Here is a 20,035-nt window from a genome sequence, read left to right as displayed (position 1 = left end):
CAAGTATCTTAAATTAACCGTGTCACACAATCAAGCTAAATATATATTCCAAATGAAAAGACTCTTGAGAAACTACAGATTGTAAAATGCCCAGTGAAGACCTTTGCAGGCAGTGTAGGCTACAGACTTTTTCGTCCATATATTTTGGACAATTATTAATTTTTTTGCCAAAAAGCCCCAGATGCGATTGAACGGCGGTCTTTGCGTTTTAATTCAAGGGGTTTTAAGTATTGCTGTTTAGGAACCGCAGCTATTTCTGTACACAGTCCTCAATTTTAACAAGCTTAAAAATAATTGGACTATTGACTGACAAGCATGCAGCTCAAACCTGTTTCCTGATTTCATCACAGATTAAGCAGATAAAAGATCTGGAGTTGATTCCTGTTGAACCTGTATTTTGTATCTTTTCACTGGAGCTCTTAATAGAGTGTGCAAAGAGATGTTGGTGATAGTGAAAAAGACAATAATTAGATTGAAAAAACAAAGTAAACCAACCCGATTGGCAGCCGAAACTTTAGGAGGGGCCAAATCAACAATCATACAACAAAGGAATGCACTGGCCAGCTCAACAACATCAAAAGGCCTGAAAGACCAAAGAAGACAACAAAATTGCACAACTTCCCAACATCCAAGTTAAGAACAAGAAGGTAGGAGTGCCACTGTCAAGGTCTCTACATTTACATTAATACCTTTATTAATGTAAATACCAAGAGTTAACAACATGATGCAAGCCACTGGTTACACTGAAGAACAAGAAAGCCTCAAAGTGAAAACAAACAAACAAAAAACATAAATATATTGTACAACATCCATCCATCTGTTTTCTTCCACTTGTCTAATTCAGGGTTGCCCATTCCAGCTACCATAGGACAAGAGGTGTGGTACACTCTGGACAGGTTACCAAGTTAATCTGTGCAAAGTTTTTTTGTTTTGTGCAGACAGACAACTATTCACACCGATGGGCAGTTTTGAGTCACCATATATGAAGGAGAATGCACTACATTTCAGTAAAATAGAAACATGAATATATAGCATGAATATGCTATATATAACAGGTTTGCAAATGCTTGCTACTTAGACCTATACACTCTGTATCAGCAGATGATTATTACCCACAGCGAAATCCAAGCTACAGCAACCAAAGGCCGTTTCTTTTTTTACTTCCAGTGTCATAATCTACTCAAGAGTGCTTATTGCATTCCTGGAGAATTGCTTGAGGATGAAAGAGCTTACATCAGAGACCACAGGCCAGTCGAACAGTTCTGAAGGAACATTTCAGCTTTAGCAGGATATTCAGTAACAACAACAATAACAGCCGGAAGATTCCTCAAGTTGTAACTTACATACACGTCTACTACCGAGCTCTGCCCTTATCTTTTTTTATATGAGCGCTAAATCATCAGTGTAAGTTACACTGTAACTTATCCTTAAGTTTGTGCTAACGATTAAGCTCCTTTTATGTTGTTACTCGAAATGCAGCGATAAAATGCCACAGTGAAGACCATGAAAAAACAGCAAACACATTCAGTAAACTGAGAAGCAAGAGAAATGGTAGGTTTTTCTGTTGTTTTTGGCTTCTGTTGTTGCAACCATGTACAAAAAATATATATATATAATATATATATAAATACATAAAACCAGTTATGCTTCTTCAGGCTGTGTAAATTAACCTTATTTCATGTCGGTGCACCAGCCTGTCTAATATGTTTTTGCAACCCCTATAGCGCTTATCAGTCAAGTCACACTTACATCGAAACCACGAGTATCGCTCAGTTTCATGCGTGCGTAAACACTGTGTTGCATTGTGGATATTGTAGGCACTGTCTACCTAAGGCCACTCCTCCTCCGGGATTCCGGTAATAATTTAAACTTCCAGTCCCAAAATGCTTAGTGGCCAAAGGCAAATAGACTAAGAAGAAGCTGTGACGTGAGGAGGTCGGGGTTCTCGTTTTCACGCCCTAAAAAGCAGCGCTGATGATACTGGATTGACCTCTTTTCTAGCCAAAGAGCTGAAGGAAATCTACAAACATCTCGTGCTGACGGTTAGATCAAACTTTGATTTCTTTGTCTCGTATCTAATAGTTTTTCGTCTTGGTGTTAATATTAGGAGCACTCAGATGAACAGCCGAGGCGTTAGACTTTATGACTTTGTCGCTACTCAGTGAAGTCTACACCTGTTCAGGTGCGAAAATGGCAGTGACGCGTGTCTTGATGTTGTAGATGTGTTTAGAGAAGCTGGAGCTGAGGGACTTTGTGTTAAAGTGTTTCTGATCGGATTGTGAATGAATCAAAGATTTGCTTGATAGTGTTTTCATCTGATCAGAGGGGAAAAAATAATGTTCGCGTGAATTTAATTGGAGCTGTTTGCTCAGCCTCGAATAATAATGGAAAGGAAATGCAATGCAGATCAAGTAAAGCAGTGTTTCTTCGGAAAATACACGGTCTGTAGTACAATAGGACTGGACTTTGATCATAGGAAGAAGCTCTTTGTGAAGTGACTAGTGTGTCATAGGCTTGACAAGACCAACCTGTTTTTGTGCACTGGTGTAAGAAACCACATTATTAATGACTGACTCACTGTGACAACTATTGAATGGGTAGTGTCATTTTACGCAAACAAGTAACAAACTGAAGAGTTCAGACAGTTTGGAGCAGCTTTCTGTAACAGACTGAAGCTCCGCCGAAACCCTGGGGCCCATTCTGCCTGACGAAACACCTGTGAGACAGAACAAAGCTGTAGCTTTACTTTTATTGTGAAGGTTGTTGCCACCTGTCACAACACTTTCAAATTCATCTATATTTACAGATATTTGTAGGGCTGCCACTTGCTTTTATATTAAATCCAAACTGGAAGTAAAATAATGGTATCCCATTAATAAAGTCTTAATAGTGGGGTAATATTGTGGAAATAAAGAGACAGTAGCTACATAATACAATTTAATTAGCGTTTAATTACCAAGTTAGAGTTTGAGATCAAGCATGGTTTTCAGCAGAATTATATTAGACAGAAATGTGTATAATGGGATAATAACTAGATGTAATAATATGGAAACAAGTGCCAAGAACTTTTTAATTCCAAATATTTACACAGAAATTATAATTTTCTTGCACAGAGGTTATATTTTTTTAACAGTACCATACTCTTTTTAACTGTCTTTGCCTTACAGCAAACATTTGCTTTTGTTATTAAGCTGTTATTTACATTTCAGTCTAATATCATCCAGCTAAAAGCATCCTCTAATACCAAGGTATTGCTTAGTTATTATCTTCATAATTAAATTGTATAGCTTGATTATTATATCCTTAGTTCCAGATTATTTCTTGTTTTGTTTGAAAAAAAAAAAGCAAATATTCAAATGTTTATAAATATTTCGCTTTAGTAGTGACTTAATTGTCATCTGATTGCTGTTCATTTTCTGATGAGCAGCTGATTTGCACTGGGATTCCTATTATATTGTTTGAGGAGTAATGTAATTACGCCCCAAAATAATGAATCCATGTTTATGTTTACAGATGAAAATATGGCAGCTGGAAGAACCAGGTCCTTCCGTCGTGTTGGGAGTCTCATGCGGAGTAAATCCGAGGGCACCCTGATTGATCTGACTGACAGCGCCCCACCCAGCAATAACTTGAATGGTAAAAAGCTCAGTTTCAAGCTTAAGTGACCTGTGCTTTGAATTTGAACATGTGGTAATAATGTTAACCCCCATCTCAATTTTCACAGGTGGGCTCGTGTCAGGACAGACACAAAACTCTGACTGGACATTTTTGCAGTCAAACGTTTCACTTTCATCTCCGACTAAAAATCCTTTTTGGAACAAGATATCTGCGTCAAACCCTTTCTTAGAAGATATTGTACACATCGGCACAGACAAGCATAGTTTTGATTCATCAGATTTACATGAAGACCATAAAGGGCATCAGTACACAAGTAACGACGATGCCATCAGCACTTCTTCCAATGAAGGCAACGTGAGCAACTTTCTGGAGAGCAGACAGAACATCAGCAACAAGTCTGGGAGATGGAGGAGTACTTCACACATCATGGATGATATAGAAAGAAAGGTGCTGAGACAGGAGAACACCTTCGCACCTCCAGTGCCGGTGCTGAGTCCAGATTTTGAGTGGCTAAAGAATGACAGAGAGGCCTATAAAATGGCTTGGCTGAGCCATAGGCAGCTAACACGCTCATGCCTGGACCTGAATGTGATTAGCCAGAGCCCTGGATGGGCTCAGACCCAGGCCACTAACTTTCAAGTTATCTGCAAGATTGGCCACGCTGGTGGCTCAGTACAGTTACCGGAGTCAGGAATTACCATCCATATACCAGAAGGACATGTTCCTCCTGGAGAAGTCCAGGAAGTTACACTCAAAGCAGTGCTAAATCCTCCCCCTGGACTCAACAACAACTACATGACAACCATGAGTCCCCTCGTTGAGGTGGTTCTCAGCAACATCAACACAAAGGAAACTTTGTCCCTGGAGATGAAACTGTCAGGAGAGGTGAAGAGTGATGATTCAAGTCAGGTGATGACCACTTTATACGGGCTGGTGTCCAACAAAAGAACAGGCCCTTACAACAGATTGAATGACTGTTACGTTCACAAGAATACGATGCAGTTGAAGCTCCAGGATCTGAAGACACACTTTTTTGTGATTGCAGTTGCAGAGGCCTCTGCACTGCAGTCCCCTGCTACATCAGTCTGGGATTACCTTGACCGCAAAATCACTGTCGCAGTTTATGGTCCCAGATACATCCACCCATCATTTAAGATCGTGATAGTTGTCTGTTGCCATGAGGACGTTCCACCAAAGCTCCCGTTTTCTGATATCTGCAGAGGCAACAAATACCTGCCTCCCGTTGTGCTGCAACTTTGGGGAAAACCTCGCTTTAAACCAGACAAGCTCAGCAACCTTCATGTTGAAGTCGGCATTACTGACTCGATGTTTAAAATCAAAGCTGAAGACAAACTGAAAGAAGTGAGAGAAAGTCAGCTGAAAATAGGGACAGTTTTGCATCTGCCCATTGCATTATCTAGTTCTGGTAATGCAGACATGACCCCTTTTAAACTAGATTTACAAGTGAAGGAATCAAACAGTTCAGCTATTGCAGATTTTCAGGTGCCTTCCCCTCCTGCTGCACCCATCAGATCAGAAAAGCGAGCGACCAGACAGATAGAAAGGCCGGTCAAAATGATAAAACCTATTCCCATCACTGAGGAATGTCATTCAAATTTACCAGAATTCACAGACAGGCCTGTGAACTTGCAGTGCTACGGTGTGGCCCTAAAGTCTGTCTTTCGTCAGCCACGTGTAGAATATCTCCTGGAGTACTTCAAGGGTGACACAGTGGCTCTCCTTTCCAGAAATCCAGTTAAGTCTGTGGGAAACTCAAAAGTCAAAGAGTGGTATATCGGATTCCTCCGAGGGAAGACTGGTTTGATTCACTGCAAAAACATCAAACTCATAACTAGGGACCAGGTGATGGACTTCTATGACATTGAAGTGACCACAGAAGTCCTTCTGGAGAACATGACGAAGCCCTTTAAGAAACTTACTTACATGTACTCTGCCATCCAGACACTGGTCACCGAGCACATTACCAGCTGGAGATGTTTTGCAGATGCTTTAGGGTATACCAAGCTGCCTCAGGACGCACTCATACGGAGGTATGCTGAAACTGAGCCCGATAAAGTGGCGTGCATTCTGGAGAAGCTGAAGGAAGACTGCCACACTGTGAGGGGCAGGAAGTTTCTGCATGAACTCATCGTTGTAAGTACAGGAAGTAAATAGTGGCCTTGTTTTTGGTCCATTTTCATTATGCTTGCAACATGCTAGGTTCATCCCGATGTCACGTTCCCCAGTGTCAGGTTAGCAGCTATAGTGGCTGCCTAATACTCATGCTGCCTTATCTTAGATCAATGCTGAGTGTTTGTGTTTTTCCTCTGGTCTATAATACAGTTTATCAATATATGTTTTTTTTGTCTTTGTATGTTGACTAATCTTTGAGTTACTAGCTATAAAGACTTTTCTTCTCTTTAACATCATGAACTAGCAGGCAAAAAAATCCACCAGAAATTTGCATTTAAGTCCTATTTCCAGAAAAATGTGACCTAATTACAAAAAAAATCCACAAACCTCATTTGATGTCGGAACTATTTTCTGTCTAAAAACTACAGACTTCACACTGTGAAAAAGTAAGCATGGATCTACCCGACCTGGAACTACATCCCCCTCCGCTCACCTGAGCAACATTAGGTCGCTGCAGGCTTCCTTTACCTGACAGCTTTGGGATGAACTATTCCTTTAAAATCCCCTCTGCTTTGCCTCACACTGTACTCTCTAATTGCTTTCATTATAGCTAATTTGTATTTTTAATATGGTTGTCAAGGGCCTGCTGAGGATGGATTCAGTGAGTCTTGTTGCCCAGGTCATACAGAACACTGTCATTCTGTCCACCGCCGTGGAACTGGGAATTCGATGGCGGGAGCTCGCTGAGAAAATGGGAAAGTTCTCAAGCACACAAATAGCTACGCATGAAGCACCACATCGAGGGAAGAACGGTGAAGTCGGTCCCCAGGTCAGTTAAATGTTTTGTTTTAGGAAAGTTATTCGAAGTTTCACATCTGACAATTAAAAAAAGAATAACGATGTGTTCTGTTTCAGTCAATGTGGAAGCCTGCCTATGACTTTCTGTACTCCTGGAGTCTTCGCTATGGAGATAGCTACAAGGACCTAATCCAGGATCTGCACCTGGCCCTGGACAAAATGAAAAACCCTGCCACGAGACATTGGAGGCACCTGACCGGTGTGCTCGTCACAGTGAACTGCCTCGATGTCTTTCGAGCCTCTGCTTACCCAAAAGCCTAAACCTCCTCTTCCAGCAATCAAAACATCTTTTGTTACAAGGTGGTGAGGTTCGAATGGTCATGTTACATATCTTTTCTGGTTGTCTTGTGGCTTTGCTTACTTTGTCTCGATGTTCATTTTCTGCACAGAGCATTAGAACTCACACAGCTACATTATATATTAGAACAGCTAACACACTGTTGAGAAAAATATGAGAAAATTAAAGTGTGATGTCTGTTATAGTGAAATGCCACATGTCGTTAAAGTTAATTTTCCTTCTGTCAAATCTCCATGAGGTTAGCCAACTACCATCAGGTGTCCTGGGTATTAACAATGCTCCTGATGTGTAATTATTTGTCAGATAAAAGATAAAAGCTGCTCATGAGTCAGTTAAAACAACTAAATAAAAGCAGAATGAGTCCAGAGGCACTCTGTTGGTTAAAATTATTTACAAAAAATAATATTACAGTTACACAAATCCATCCTCTATCGTTGATATGCGAAAAGGGTTTTTTGTTTTTTCCTCCAACTATGTCATCTTTCTATAACTTTTCTATAAATGTTTCCAAAATTCTAACCAGCAGAGTGCCTCAGGACTCCTTCTGCTTTATTTGTTTGTCTTTTTATTCCATTGCCTTTCAGTCGAAAGGTAATTTTACACAAATTTGTATTATTAAAAATACATTCCCAATACATGTGCTGTTTCTACACCTTTCAAGACGCTTCCACCAACAGTTTTTGCATAGTTATTGTAACCAATAATTGGTGAGTTCTCTGAAACAGGATCCACAGCAAGGCTCCTCTAAGTGTTTGTATCAGTGGAGTTTAAAAAAAGTTTAAGGCTTTTCTATAATATAATGTAAAGTAGCTGCATGAAACCGATAAATGTGAACACTGTTGCAAAAAAAAAAAAAGAAAGAAATCTAGGGTTGCATTTCTGAGTCCGTGAATGAAGTGTTAGGTCTGCGTGCTGAAAATAAAAACGCACGACCAAAGTCAAAGTACCTTGATGGCAGTAAATAAACTGTTAAGGAGCTACTATAATGTAACTTAAACTGTTGTTTTCTTAAATATTAGTGCTATTTTTCTAATGTAATGTAATATTTTAGACATGCACAAAAACAGTACTTTTATAATGTATACATTGTAATTGCAGTGTGTTCATAATTCATAATGTAATGTTGGGTTTTTTTGTCAAATGGAGAGTGGTGCCATGTACAGTACACACTGCCTTCAGTCTTTGATACCACGTTGTATGTAAAAAGAAAAAAGAAAAAAAGAAAGAAGAATAAGATGTGAATAAATATAAAAATATATAAATCTATTGTGATCATCTTTTGTTTTAATATACAGGTACAGAACTCCGATGATTGCATCATAACAGTAAGGTCTTTGTGCATCCCAGTGATGAAAATAGACAGACAGATAAAGATAGATATTTTAACAATATTTGAATACTTCAAAGCTTATATGTGTCTCCTGTTTTTCCAGTTTTAATGAAGTCAAACGACACATCTTGTGTGTCAGTGTTTTCCATTGATCTTCTCTTGCTGTTTGCTTTTACCTGTTTGTTTAAGCTAGTTTCAGTCGAAAGCATTATGTGCCAGTTCTCAGTTAAACAGAGAGCAGAGAACGCTGAATTGACTTTCCTTTTGCTCACTGATTACAGTGCGGGAAAAGTAAATCAAGACAGGAAAGTGGTATCAGGCAGCAGAGTGAAGTGCTGAGGTGATTGTATAAGATGCAACAATGCTTTTTCTAAGGACTGATAAACCTGCATAATATTAATTTAACAGGACAAATGTTACAGGTAACATTAGGAACAAAAGACACAAATATCTATTGCAGACAATCACAAGGCAGCAACTTAATGCATTTCAACATGTAGACATGGTCAAGATGACCTGCTGAAGTTCAAACTGAGCACCAGAATGGGGAAGAAAGATGATTTAAGAGACTTTTAATGTAGCATGGTAGTTAGCATCTATGAAAGCACAACATAGAAGCAGATGGGCTACCGTAGAAGACGCCGTCAGCTAAAAACAAGAAACTATGGCTACACAAGGGGTCACTAAAACTGAACAATAGAAGACTGGAAAAATGTTGCCTGGTCTCATGAGTCTGAGTTTTTGATGAGGTCAAATAACAAAGCACCATCCTTTTATGACCACAATGTTCTCATCTTTTGATGGCTGCTTCCAGATGGATAACCATATCTTGCCACATCTCAAAGCAAAGATCATCTCAAACTGGCTTCTTCAACACAACCATGAGCTCACTGTTTTCAACTAGACTCCACAATCACCATCACGGATGTGCAGCTGACAGATCTGCAGGAACTGTGTAATGCTATCATGTCAATATGGACCCAAATCTCTGAGGAATGTTTCCAGCAGCTTATTGAATCTGTGGCACAAAGAATTACGGCACCTCTGATGGTGAAAAGTGAAACCACACAGCCTACTTTTGTATGCATCAGATTATTTTTCATAGTAACACCACACAAGCCTTATCCCCCATTTTCAGTAGTGCTACCACTTCATAGAAAAGAAGCTTTTTCTTTAAGATTAATCAAACTTTGTTGTTTCTTCTAAAAAAAGAAAAAAACATTCATTCAGGTCAAATCACCAAGACAGTGGGACAGTGAGGAAATCAAAACTCACAGCATATTTGAAAAACAGTCAAATTCTTCATAGAAAAACACTCAAATTATCCCCAGAGACAAGAATGGCCCCAGATAGAACTAAAGGTTTAGTAACACATTTTAAATTTGACATGCTTATTTTGAGAAGACCAGAATATTTGATCCCCACGGCTATTTTTAAAGCGCTGCTCTGTGCACACTTCATCCTTCATTAGGAAATGGGACAAAAGGTTCCCTGTTTTAGTCATAATAACCACTGGTAGGTCCAGAGAAATGATTTCTCTGTGAGATTATCTCCACGATCCTTGGGTTCAAGCATTCGATCCTTTTAAAAAAGCAATAATGTGAGCTATAATGAAACATTTGTAATTAAATATCCATAAACATACTAGTTATTGACTAATGTGATGTGTTCAGGACACAGAATGACTCATCCAATTAATATAGGAAGTAGATGCATTCAGAGTGTACCAATTACAAATGAGCCCTACAGAACTTAAACAGGGCTAAAAATATGCAAAACTGTGAAATAATATAGTGGTTTAGTCTTTATTATATACACACATATATATATATTGGATAACAAATGCTTTTTATAGACATTTTTTAGTCATTTAATAGTAAAGGATGTGCTTCAGATTTGGTGTCTCAACAGGAAATGTTGTAAAGTCTGTGCTGATTCTATCACAGTGAAGTGATTCAACAATTAAAGTGTTCCAGTTTGAAAATGGACAGTGTGTTTTCGAGTCCCTGTTTTTAAGGTGCGCTGAGGCGTTAAACTTTGAAGCTAACACGATGTGACCACTTTTGTTTTGGGAGTCTTTTATAGCAGCAGTGTGACAGTGCAGATAACAGTTTATAGCATTCAAATCGATGCACGTCAGAGTCTTTTTCTTATGTTTGCAAACTAGCTCATACTTCTCCTATGAATTAACTGCAGGCCGACAATAAAACTACAGTTTATGATCCATAAAATGAGACTTTGTTCCAGTAATTTGCCCCGATCATTCACACCGTCTTCTGCTTTGTTTCACTCAAAACTCAGAGCCCACAGGAGCTACTAAGTGCTTCTCATTAGATATCAGCACATCAAGAAGTCTTTGTCACTGACACCCCGGCCAAAACTCTGTGCAAAGTCCTGCTCATAAGTCAGAACATTTTCAACTGTGTCAAGGAAGACGGTGTTAAGCTCCTTGGAGTTGTAGTTGAGAACAAAATGAGACACTGAAAATGTTCCCACACTTGTACCAACTGCACCCCTTAAAACTTTAAGCTCTCATCATCAATCTAAGCACAGGGGAGGCTTGTTCTGCTACGTTCAGGTTATGTTTGTACAGCACACATTCATATATTTCCTCTCATTTCACTAGAGCCAAAGCCCACTGCAGATTTTAACCCTGTTCATCATTGCAGTGATGAGCATGAGATCCCACGAGCAACGCTCATCTCAGCTGCTCAGCTGCTCAGTCTGCTCCGCTGATCTGCGTGGGATTAAGGAGACGTTGGCATAATATTATTTCTGACCAGGGAGATAAAAAAATTCTTCATTGCTTGTTGCTTTTTCTCTTTTCCCAACTATCTGCCAAGGAAACCTTTGGCCTATTAATTTTTTTTTCCATGTACATTTGGATGATGAATTAACTGAGTCATTATTACAGTTGAGTATCCTCTACCTGCCCTCAGATCTTATGGTGTGTGACCATTTATGCTGCCTTCACATTCATGAAGGAGAAAATGCACTACCTTATATTTCATTCCTTCACAGTTAAAAGCCGATAAAGCCGAGCAGAACAAGATCAAAAGAGCATTTCTGCACTTGTCAACACTAAATCTTCCTTTTACTGACAGATACAGATGATTTATCTAGCTCCTTAAACGTTGGAGTCCTCTGGGATATGTGCTGTATTGGACAAAAAAATCACATTTTAAATGCATTTTAGCTTTTCCCTTTGCTAGCATTCATAGTTTTCTACTGTTGTGAATATTATGTAATGTTGACTGACAAGGAAAACTTTATTTATCTATTCGTTCAAACCTCCATCGTTACAGAACCGACACTTCCAGTCCAGTCCAGTGGGTGGCACTGTTGCATTGACCAAGTTGCTCATTCTACGTAGCTCTGACATGTCGTTACCTAACAGCACTCTTGTAATAAATAAATAAAAATAATATCCTAAATTATGTGTTAATTATGTCTTATTTCCGTTTAGGGAATAATAATAACTCATCAACATTATGAAACTCTCTCAGGAAGACAAATAAAGCATGCGCAGTAATGCACCTTTATACTCCAATGCCTGCATCTTGTTCTGACCTGCAAGCAGTTTGGATTGTTCCTATTTTTAACTCACCAAAAAAAAATCTCAACAAGTATCCCTGCTGTTATAAGTGGGCATGCTCAGAGTCCACAGAGTGTGACTCTCTGAAGCCAGCAGCCATGGGAGCTATCCACAAATCACTGTTATGAACAGAAGCATTCCTCTGTCCTCCAGGGTATATAAGGCTTCATTTGGTTTGCGTCCATGATATATGTTGAGGGCAAGAAGTCATTTAGCTTTCAATTTATTAGCCTGGTGATTTATGCACGCTGCAAAGGTAGCAGTGGTGTCTCCCACTCCTTCTCTCCAGCCCCCACTGTCCCCTGCTCTCCACCACTTTCAGATTAGACTCTAATAATTTGGTAATAGATGATGTGAAAGAGGAGAAAGTTCAGCAATTAGAAAAAGTCAGCAGAAAAACATGGGTTTACAGTTTCTTTGGCTGCACTTCATTTATCACCAGTGTTATAGTCACTCAGAGCATGATGAAGTGCCGAGACCACAGCAACCTGCACCATAGCTGGACTCCATATATTAGAGAAACAAAAACAAAACCACTAAAAGAATATCTACAATAAAAAATGATGGTAGAAAATCAGAGGTGTATCGGTTTAGGTTCAACAGCAATAAGAGACACAATAATTCAGCTGTTTCTATTCTCACCAACACAGAAATTTTATAGCTGCATTTAACATGCATCCTGTACCATTGCATAACATGAGCGAAAACAAAAGTCTTCAAATCCCTAATACAAAACAGAGATGGTTGCAGTTTTACAGATTTGGAAAGGTCTGTAGTTTCCAGTTTTAGCAGATTTGCAGTGCACAAGCATTTTACAAGGTGTCGATTGTTGCCCGGATATCAATGTCTTTCTTCTGACTAACAGCCCCGCTCGGAGCCTCTTCCCATGACCACCGCTGGGATGGAGGAAGCTCTGTTACCAAATGACTCACTGGGAAAAAAAAACAACCTGAAGTGTTTGGCAGTGTTCAGAGAGGCTTTGTGAGTAATCGCCATCCACATCCTTGGACACTTTATTTGCTCTCACTCTCACTTTTTCCATCAAGCAACTTTGCAGAACCCTAGTTTCATCATGCCAGAACCTTGAGATAAAAACTGAGGAAATTTAGAACACACAAATAAACCCGCTCTGCTATTTATAAACATCCGCATCTGCAACTCAAACCAAAGTCCTCAATTTAGCACAATTGCTTTGCCTTCAAGGGGATGGTGGCAAAGTGTTTCTCTTTCTGCTCCCTAGTTAGCAGACTGGTTTATTTTTGCTGATGTGATCACATCCTATCATGCATTAGGTTTTGTCAGGTGTACCATGACGGTGTGGAGGAGGTGCAGAGAGTGTATCTGCTGACGGGGCTGACGTACCAACTGTGACACTCCCACTCCATCGATAATGTACAAACCAGATGGAGGAGAGCTGGGAATGAGACATGGGAATGTGCAGGATTGTGGCATAAGATTTTGACAGTGAGCATATCACTACTGAAACTCTAGTAGTGTTTTTTCTTCTTAATAGGTTTGTGATTTTTACATCATGGCTCCATTCATTCGTCAGACCTGGGGTATTTCTTTTACAAGGGCTTTAAAGGCCTTTGAAGTACCTGCAGGGATGTTTTATGAATTAGTAACTTTTTAAAGTACATAAAACTTGTTCTGAAGTAATCGCACAATTGGTTTGTTTTTTTTGGGGGGGGGGGGTTTTAATCAGTGAATGCAACAGTACTATTGTGTTGTTGTAGGTGGTTACTTGTAACTGTTTTATTGAGGGCTGTGATTCCCAATGTGCAACTCCAGGAAATTTTGCCCTTAGTATGTATAAACCTGAGTGGTCATGTGATAATTAATGCAGTGGAAAAGAAAAAAAAAGGTTGTGACAACCAAATGTGAGAGCATTGAAGCAGGATGGACTTTGGTGAAACTGCTAATTACTAATAAACTTTTTTTAAATACTGAAACTACAAGTAAATTCTTGCTTAAAGTATGTACAACACACAAAGTTCAGCACCTATCAGCCCAAAGATTCATGGGATTACAATGTTTAGGTTAAAAAAATAACAATTTAGCAGTTTTTTAATGTTTCCATTTAAATTAAGTTGTTTAATTCAATTATGTTTTATTTATGTAATGATGTAGTGCCAAATCACAACAACAGACGGTGAGACCTGAACAGTTCAGGGTTACTGTTCAGGTCTTACTGGATGAAGTGGTCTTATAATTATACAGTATATGAGGCACAGGATTGCCTGTAAGTAAATAGATCATGAAAGTAAATAGATCATGAAAGGTTTTCTGAGTCATTTCATGACTTGACTTTTGCGTACGTTTGACCAATATCCCTGACAACATTTTAACTGTAGTGGTAAAATGGCAAATTGACCCATTCTTTACTTTTATAGTCTACTTGAACACATAGAGGTTTATACGACATGCCTCATTTACACAAGAACTTTTCTCTAGACCTTAGTGCTTCTCTATCTAACATTCACACACCAATGGATGCAAAGAGCAACTTTGGGTCTGGTCTCTTGGCCAAGGATTAACTTTCAGACTGGAGCAGCCAGCAGTTGCACCACCAACCTTCTTATTAGTGGATGACCTGCTTGAGCTGCTGACTCAAAGCCTCTGCAGAGTAGTCCAATTATCATGCTGGAGTAAAACAGATAATAATTTCCACTGAAATTCAGAAGCCTAGAAGAAATCAAAATAATATTATACCTGATTACTGCAAGGTGTTTTTAACTACAGTAAAAGCCTATTTAATGTCACAACTGGTTGCATGGTACATATTCCTTTTTTCATCTCTGTTTTACGACTTCAAAAAATCTAGCAGATGGTAAGAGCAGTTTTAAGCTGCAGATGTCTACATATTACAACAACAAGCAAGCCCTCATCATCCAAATGAAGCTCATACTTCTGCCATGACTGTTGGTTATGTATTGGAAAGTCTAGTCAGATAACATTTTCATACCTAACTTGAAGTCAAACTTCACATCTTGAAACTAGCTGGGTGGCCATCATGACCACACAACTTCCACATTGATGAGTTAACACATCATGAGAAAAAAAAACCCAAAACAAAACACCAGCAACACAAAACCTGCTATCTACTATTCAATGGAGATAAGGGATGGGGGATAAATCTGTCACAGAATAGTGTCCTCTTGACTAATTTCTGTCAACCAAGAGGGAGAACAAGTGGGGCTGAAGGGCTACTATTCCAAAAACAACATAGCTGGAAAGGTAGCCTATTGGGTCCTGACAGATTGGTCTGCCTAAAGAACGAGGAGGAGGAGGAGGAGGAGGTCGCCCTTAACTGACACATGGGGAGGAGCAGAGGTGAGCAGAAATCTGGAGGAGATGGGAACACAGCTGCGGTTCAGGGGAGAGTTAGTGTCTACTTCCAAAGGCTTCCCTGGGAGTCTGAATTTATTGGTGCCCACTGGTTGAAAGCCACCTAATGATACTGTCATAGAGGGATGAGTCTATCTATCTATCTATCTATCTATCTATCTATCTATCTATCTATCTATCTATCTATCTATCTATCTATCTATCTATCTATCTATCTATCTATCTATCTATCTATCTATCTATCTGTCTGTCTGTCTGTCTGTCTGTCTGACACCCTTCACACCCCTCCTCTGTTGTTTTTGGCGCTGGATATGATGCTTTCCTTTGCGTCTTTGGTCCTGATCACTCCACCGCCACCACCACCCCCGCATCCCTGCCTATCATCCCTCTTTAAAGTGTTCTTTCTCATGTGCAGCTGGAGCACTCTGTTTGACCTCATCTCTCCTCATAGAGGCTTTATTAATTGGAGTTGTGGTGGGAGTCCCCACAGCACGTGTGGTTAGAGCGAAGAGCCACCCTCATCACTTAACGTACTGCAAGTCTCAGTGACATGCCATGTTATGTTGTCGTCCAGCCTGTGCTCTGCCAGTGTTGTTTTAATGGGCTTGAAGCCAGAGATAAAGATGCAGCTGTTACATTTCTAACATTAAAGTACTTTATTTCATACAAAGACCGATTACACTTTAACTCATTCACTGCCATTGACGTCTATAGCCGTCAATGGCAGTGAATGAGTCAATGGGTTTAACTCATTCACTGCCAATGGCTGGCAGTGAATGAGTTAATGGTGTGTGTGTGTGTGTGTGTGGGGGGGGGGGGGGGTGGGTGTCAAATCAGTTACATCTTTTCTTATTTTTTTACTGACAGCATGATTGTGAGCCAACATGCACCTTCAGAGCACTTCTGGATATGGGAGCGCTCCAATAAAAATACTCATGCTCATTCCACAGATACCTCAATTTACTGTAAAGGTTTTGCAAGAAAGCCCATTTTTTATGCTGTTGTGCTTTGTAGAGTTTGTCCCACATTTTTTATTTGAGTATTTTTATGGAAACATATTTGACTGAGAGGTTAATTTATGTTCTCTAGAGTCATAAAGCATCAGCAATGTGACAGGTTTTTTTTGTTGTTGTCAAGATAGTTGAGACAAAATTGGGGGAAAAATAATCAGAGATCAAAGGCATTTACCTATTCAAGATTTGTAGCTTTTTCACCAGCAGATAAAAATCCAGTAAAATTTGAGGAGAGCTGGGTCTGTTTATTATCAAGTAATTACACTGTTTCTGGAAAGAAATGCTGTAGTTAAGTTGTATGAATGTTATTTTTCAGTGTCTGAGCGGGAAATAAATCAGTCATATATGTCTATTATGTCCATGTAAAATTTAACATGTCTGTTTTTCTTTTCATGTATATTTTGCATTCATGAAATATGAAGTGGAGGACACTCCTAAATGTACAGCACCATCAAACAATATTTTGAAAAGGAAGCATTTAATCTTAGTGCTCCTACATTGTTAGTGGTTCAGCGTGTTCAGCTGTCTTCTAAAATGTTTGGTGAACCAATTTCTCACTCTGTGTCTCAGATAAAGTGAACATGACTGGCTACTTTATTTGGTACACCTTCATCAGGTACACCTGCGACCATTTTAGCAAGCAAACCTGTGTATGCATCTGTGGCCACTCTATTAGGTACACCTTTGGACCCTTTCTTAGGTATACCATGCACCTTTTAAAATGGCCACCCACTTTATTAGATACACCTCTGGCCATTTTATTAGGTATATCTGTGGGCATAAAAAAACACCACTTTATTATGTATACCTGTTATCACGTAATCAGGTGCAGCTATATATGTAGCCACTTTATGCCTTAAAACAGTTGCAGCACTTTTGGTACATCTGTGTGTCTTTTAAAAATGGCTGGACACTTTACTACGTACACCTCTGACCACAACATTAGGTATAAATGAGGCCATTTGATTAGGTACACAATTACCAATTTTTTTAGGGACACCTGTGTACTGAATAAAGTTGCTGGCCAATATATTAAGTACAAATGGCCACTTTATTAGGTACATCTGTGCTCTAGTAAAGTGGCTAAGCACTTTTTCAAATTCCATCCTTTTTATCCAACCTGTTAACCTGCACCTTTTAAGCAGCAAGGCCTAGACCAGGTCTGTCAGAATAATCCTACCACAGTTTCTTCATAAATTGTACTGTCTAGTAAGGAGTAAAATGCACAACTATGTAACCCTGCTAAATGCAGAAGCATTAAATTGCTTGTGCAGTTGTTTGCATAGTTTCAACTCTGGAAAAGTAACTGTGGAAAACTGTAATTTAGTTTATTGTAAAGTTTCATAGTCACTAACAATCTACAGGTTGCTATTTTCTCCCCGGAGATTTCACAGTTGTTAAAAGGCATATTTCTATATACGTGAGAAAGTAAACACATGTCCATCCAAATGCACTTCTGTATAAGTGTAGGGGAGGGCATTAGTGAAGGCCCTGCTCCAGCTACTTTGGTGCCCCAGGTGGGATTAGGATTTGGTGCCAGTAGTGTGGGCAAACAAACGGCAGAGTCTGAAAGGCTATAAAAAAAAAAGTTTATGTGAAAGTCAGCTCCAGAGCCTTTATGTATTTTCTTCTCAGCTGTTTATTGCACTGTGAGCAGTGTTTTTAGCAATGCATGAACCACACTGGATATTACTGACAGGCTTTTAAAGATCAGATGTAATGAAAACAAATAGATCTTCCTCTTCTTTGGTGATGTTCCAGCTTGTGCCCTGTATGACTTTCTTGAAGTCAGTTGTCTGTTTCTAATCCAAGCTGTACAATACTCTTCATAGGACCATTTTCATACTCTGCTTTGACAGACATGTAATCAGATTATGATGTATAATTTTTTGACTTGAGTTCCTTCAATGATGTTATATTAGACTGGTCACTATGTGCCATGTCACAGTGCAGCACCTGTCGATCTCCTACAGCCCAGCAAAATGTGATAAAGCTACTGTAGCTCTGTGAACAGATATTTTCATTGCATGGGTCAGTGCACTGGTCTCCATGCTGCAGCAGCATGGGTGAATGCGTGTGTGGTCTGCTGGATGGCAGCATGCTTTATAGCCAGCAGAAGGCATGACTCAGTGGTACCGAGGCATTAGATAAAGCAGGACCATAAAATGTATTTGGATTATGCTCTAGTTTTTCACTGACAGTTTAGAAATCAATGAGCTCTTGTTTTTTCTCAATACAGAGAATACATAAATTGTGTTTTGTGAGTAACATTTGGCCAGTGAAACTCTTCCTCAAGCTCTCGGAGGAGGGTCTGTGTTTGTTTTGTGTGTGCAAGTGTGTGTCTGTGTGTGTTTTAAGCCGAGATTATACTGCTGGGATGCCAGTTCTTCACAGTCCCCACATCGCCCAGAGTTTCCAAGCTGTGAAAACATACTGGGCGTTTGTTGGTTCTTAGTGGCTAATAAGGTGTCATTGTCCGGTTGAGCTGTCTGATATCCCGCAGAGTCATTAGGATCACATGACGAGATTTAACAGAACATCCATTACACTCACACTCATGCCTCTACACATCTGCACTTCTTTGTGCACAACATGAGCCTTTCGCTTCTCAAAAAATGATATTTTTATTAGATAAGGAAGGGGTAGAGATGGGCTCGGCTTTGCTGCATTTCTCAAAGTAAATTTGTATTCTGCTCCGTGAAATCTGGCTTGAGCCACGATTAGAACCTGTAACATCAAAGCGCCGAGGCTTTCAAAGGCTTTCTTTTACAGCTAACTTCAGCAGTCTTGGCTCCTATGTGTCCAGACAGCTTATAAAGGGCTGTTTTCATCATCACTTCCCAATTCAACACCCCAAATCTCGCCATCCCCCGCTATCAGAAAGAACCCTGATTACGATGTCTGGTTTCTCCACAGACTGGGACATTTTGAGAGTATTTCAGAGGAAAAAATGTGGTCATCCAACTCTGCTGCTTGACCTTGTTAGTCCCGAGGGCTGATTAGACGCTATCTGGAGCTGCTCTTTGAAGAGCGCACCTCTGTCTTTTCTCATTCCGTGCAGTTGATCCATCTTGGCGAGCTGGCACTGGACTCATTGCGGTTACACTTTAATGGAGTGAACATGAATATCACTGTCAATAGCAGGAGACTCATACATGTGGAGGGCTGTGGTTTGTTATTTCAATAGATATGAGAAGGTTGATAGAGAAACACGGCCTTCCAAGACCTGAGCAGAGAAAATAGACAGGTCTCTGTGGATCTCGCTCTCACTCAGTGCTTCGAGAGTGAGAGCCTGAGTTGCGCCTGCCTTGATGTGACCTCAGGGAGGGGTGGTTAATGACGCTCTGGGGTCACACATGACTGGCGTGTCAAGTTGCATGAATCAGTAATATGCCTTTGACTTTATCACAACAGCCACTCATTGCTCATTGATAAGGGAAAAGGCTTTCTTCATCTGTCACGTGCCACTACTCTAGGCTGAGCAGTAAGAAAGCAGTCGGTGCTGCTTATCTCCTCTTCGTGCACTTCAAGCCCTGAGAGTCTGTAACTGACCGATGAAGGTTTTGTCCTTATTGAAGATCAACACTGGAGGAGTTGTCCTGTGATGACATCATATTCTCGAGAAGCAGCTGTGTTTTCTCAGAGTTACTTCAGCAGCAAAGAGCTGAACTCTGGAGAAAGATCTGCCAAGAAATGTAAATGTAGCATGGGTGTCCATCCCAGTTTCTGCATTACTGCTTTTTAAAATGAGGAAAGATGTGGACTCCTCGTGAACTAAGTGTGCACTCACTTTGAAATCACAACTCCTCTGGCACAAGTGTGGCTGCAGAAGTTACAAAGCT

At 39.8% G+C, this 20,035-nt stretch overlaps 1 protein-coding gene across 2 annotated transcripts; it reads left to right on the top strand.

The window, feature by feature from the left end:
• The first annotated feature begins 1,912 nt into the window (after positions 1–1,912).
• On the top strand, positions 1,913–8,366 carry macc1 (MET transcriptional regulator MACC1). Of its 2 annotated transcripts, XM_085292371.1 has the most exons (5): positions 1,913–2,042; positions 3,514–3,636; positions 3,725–5,772; positions 6,392–6,580; positions 6,667–8,366. In XM_085292371.1, the coding sequence occupies exons 2-5, from the start codon at positions 3,522–3,524 to the stop codon at positions 6,868–6,870; spliced, it is 2,556 nt and encodes an 851-aa protein (XP_085148497.1). In that variant the 5' UTR covers positions 1,913–2,042; positions 3,514–3,521; the 3' UTR covers positions 6,871–8,366. The 2 variants fall into 2 exon arrangements, with proteins under 2 accessions (XP_085148497.1, XP_085148496.1); XM_085292370.1 differs by lacking the exon at positions 1,913–2,042 and having other exon boundaries at positions 3,504–3,636.
• Positions 8,367–20,035: the final 11,669 nt, after the last annotated feature.

Source organism: Mchenga conophoros, linkage group LG11 (assembly GCF_057382185.1).
Source record: "Mchenga conophoros isolate Kocher_MC1m ecotype Shallow Benthic linkage group LG11, M_conophoros_male_GT1.1, whole genome shotgun sequence".
NCBI classification, from domain to species: Eukaryota; Metazoa; Chordata; class Actinopteri; order Cichliformes; family Cichlidae; genus Mchenga; species Mchenga conophoros.
The sequence above is the reverse complement of the archived record's forward strand: the minus strand, read 5'-3'. Positions and strand labels throughout refer to the sequence as shown.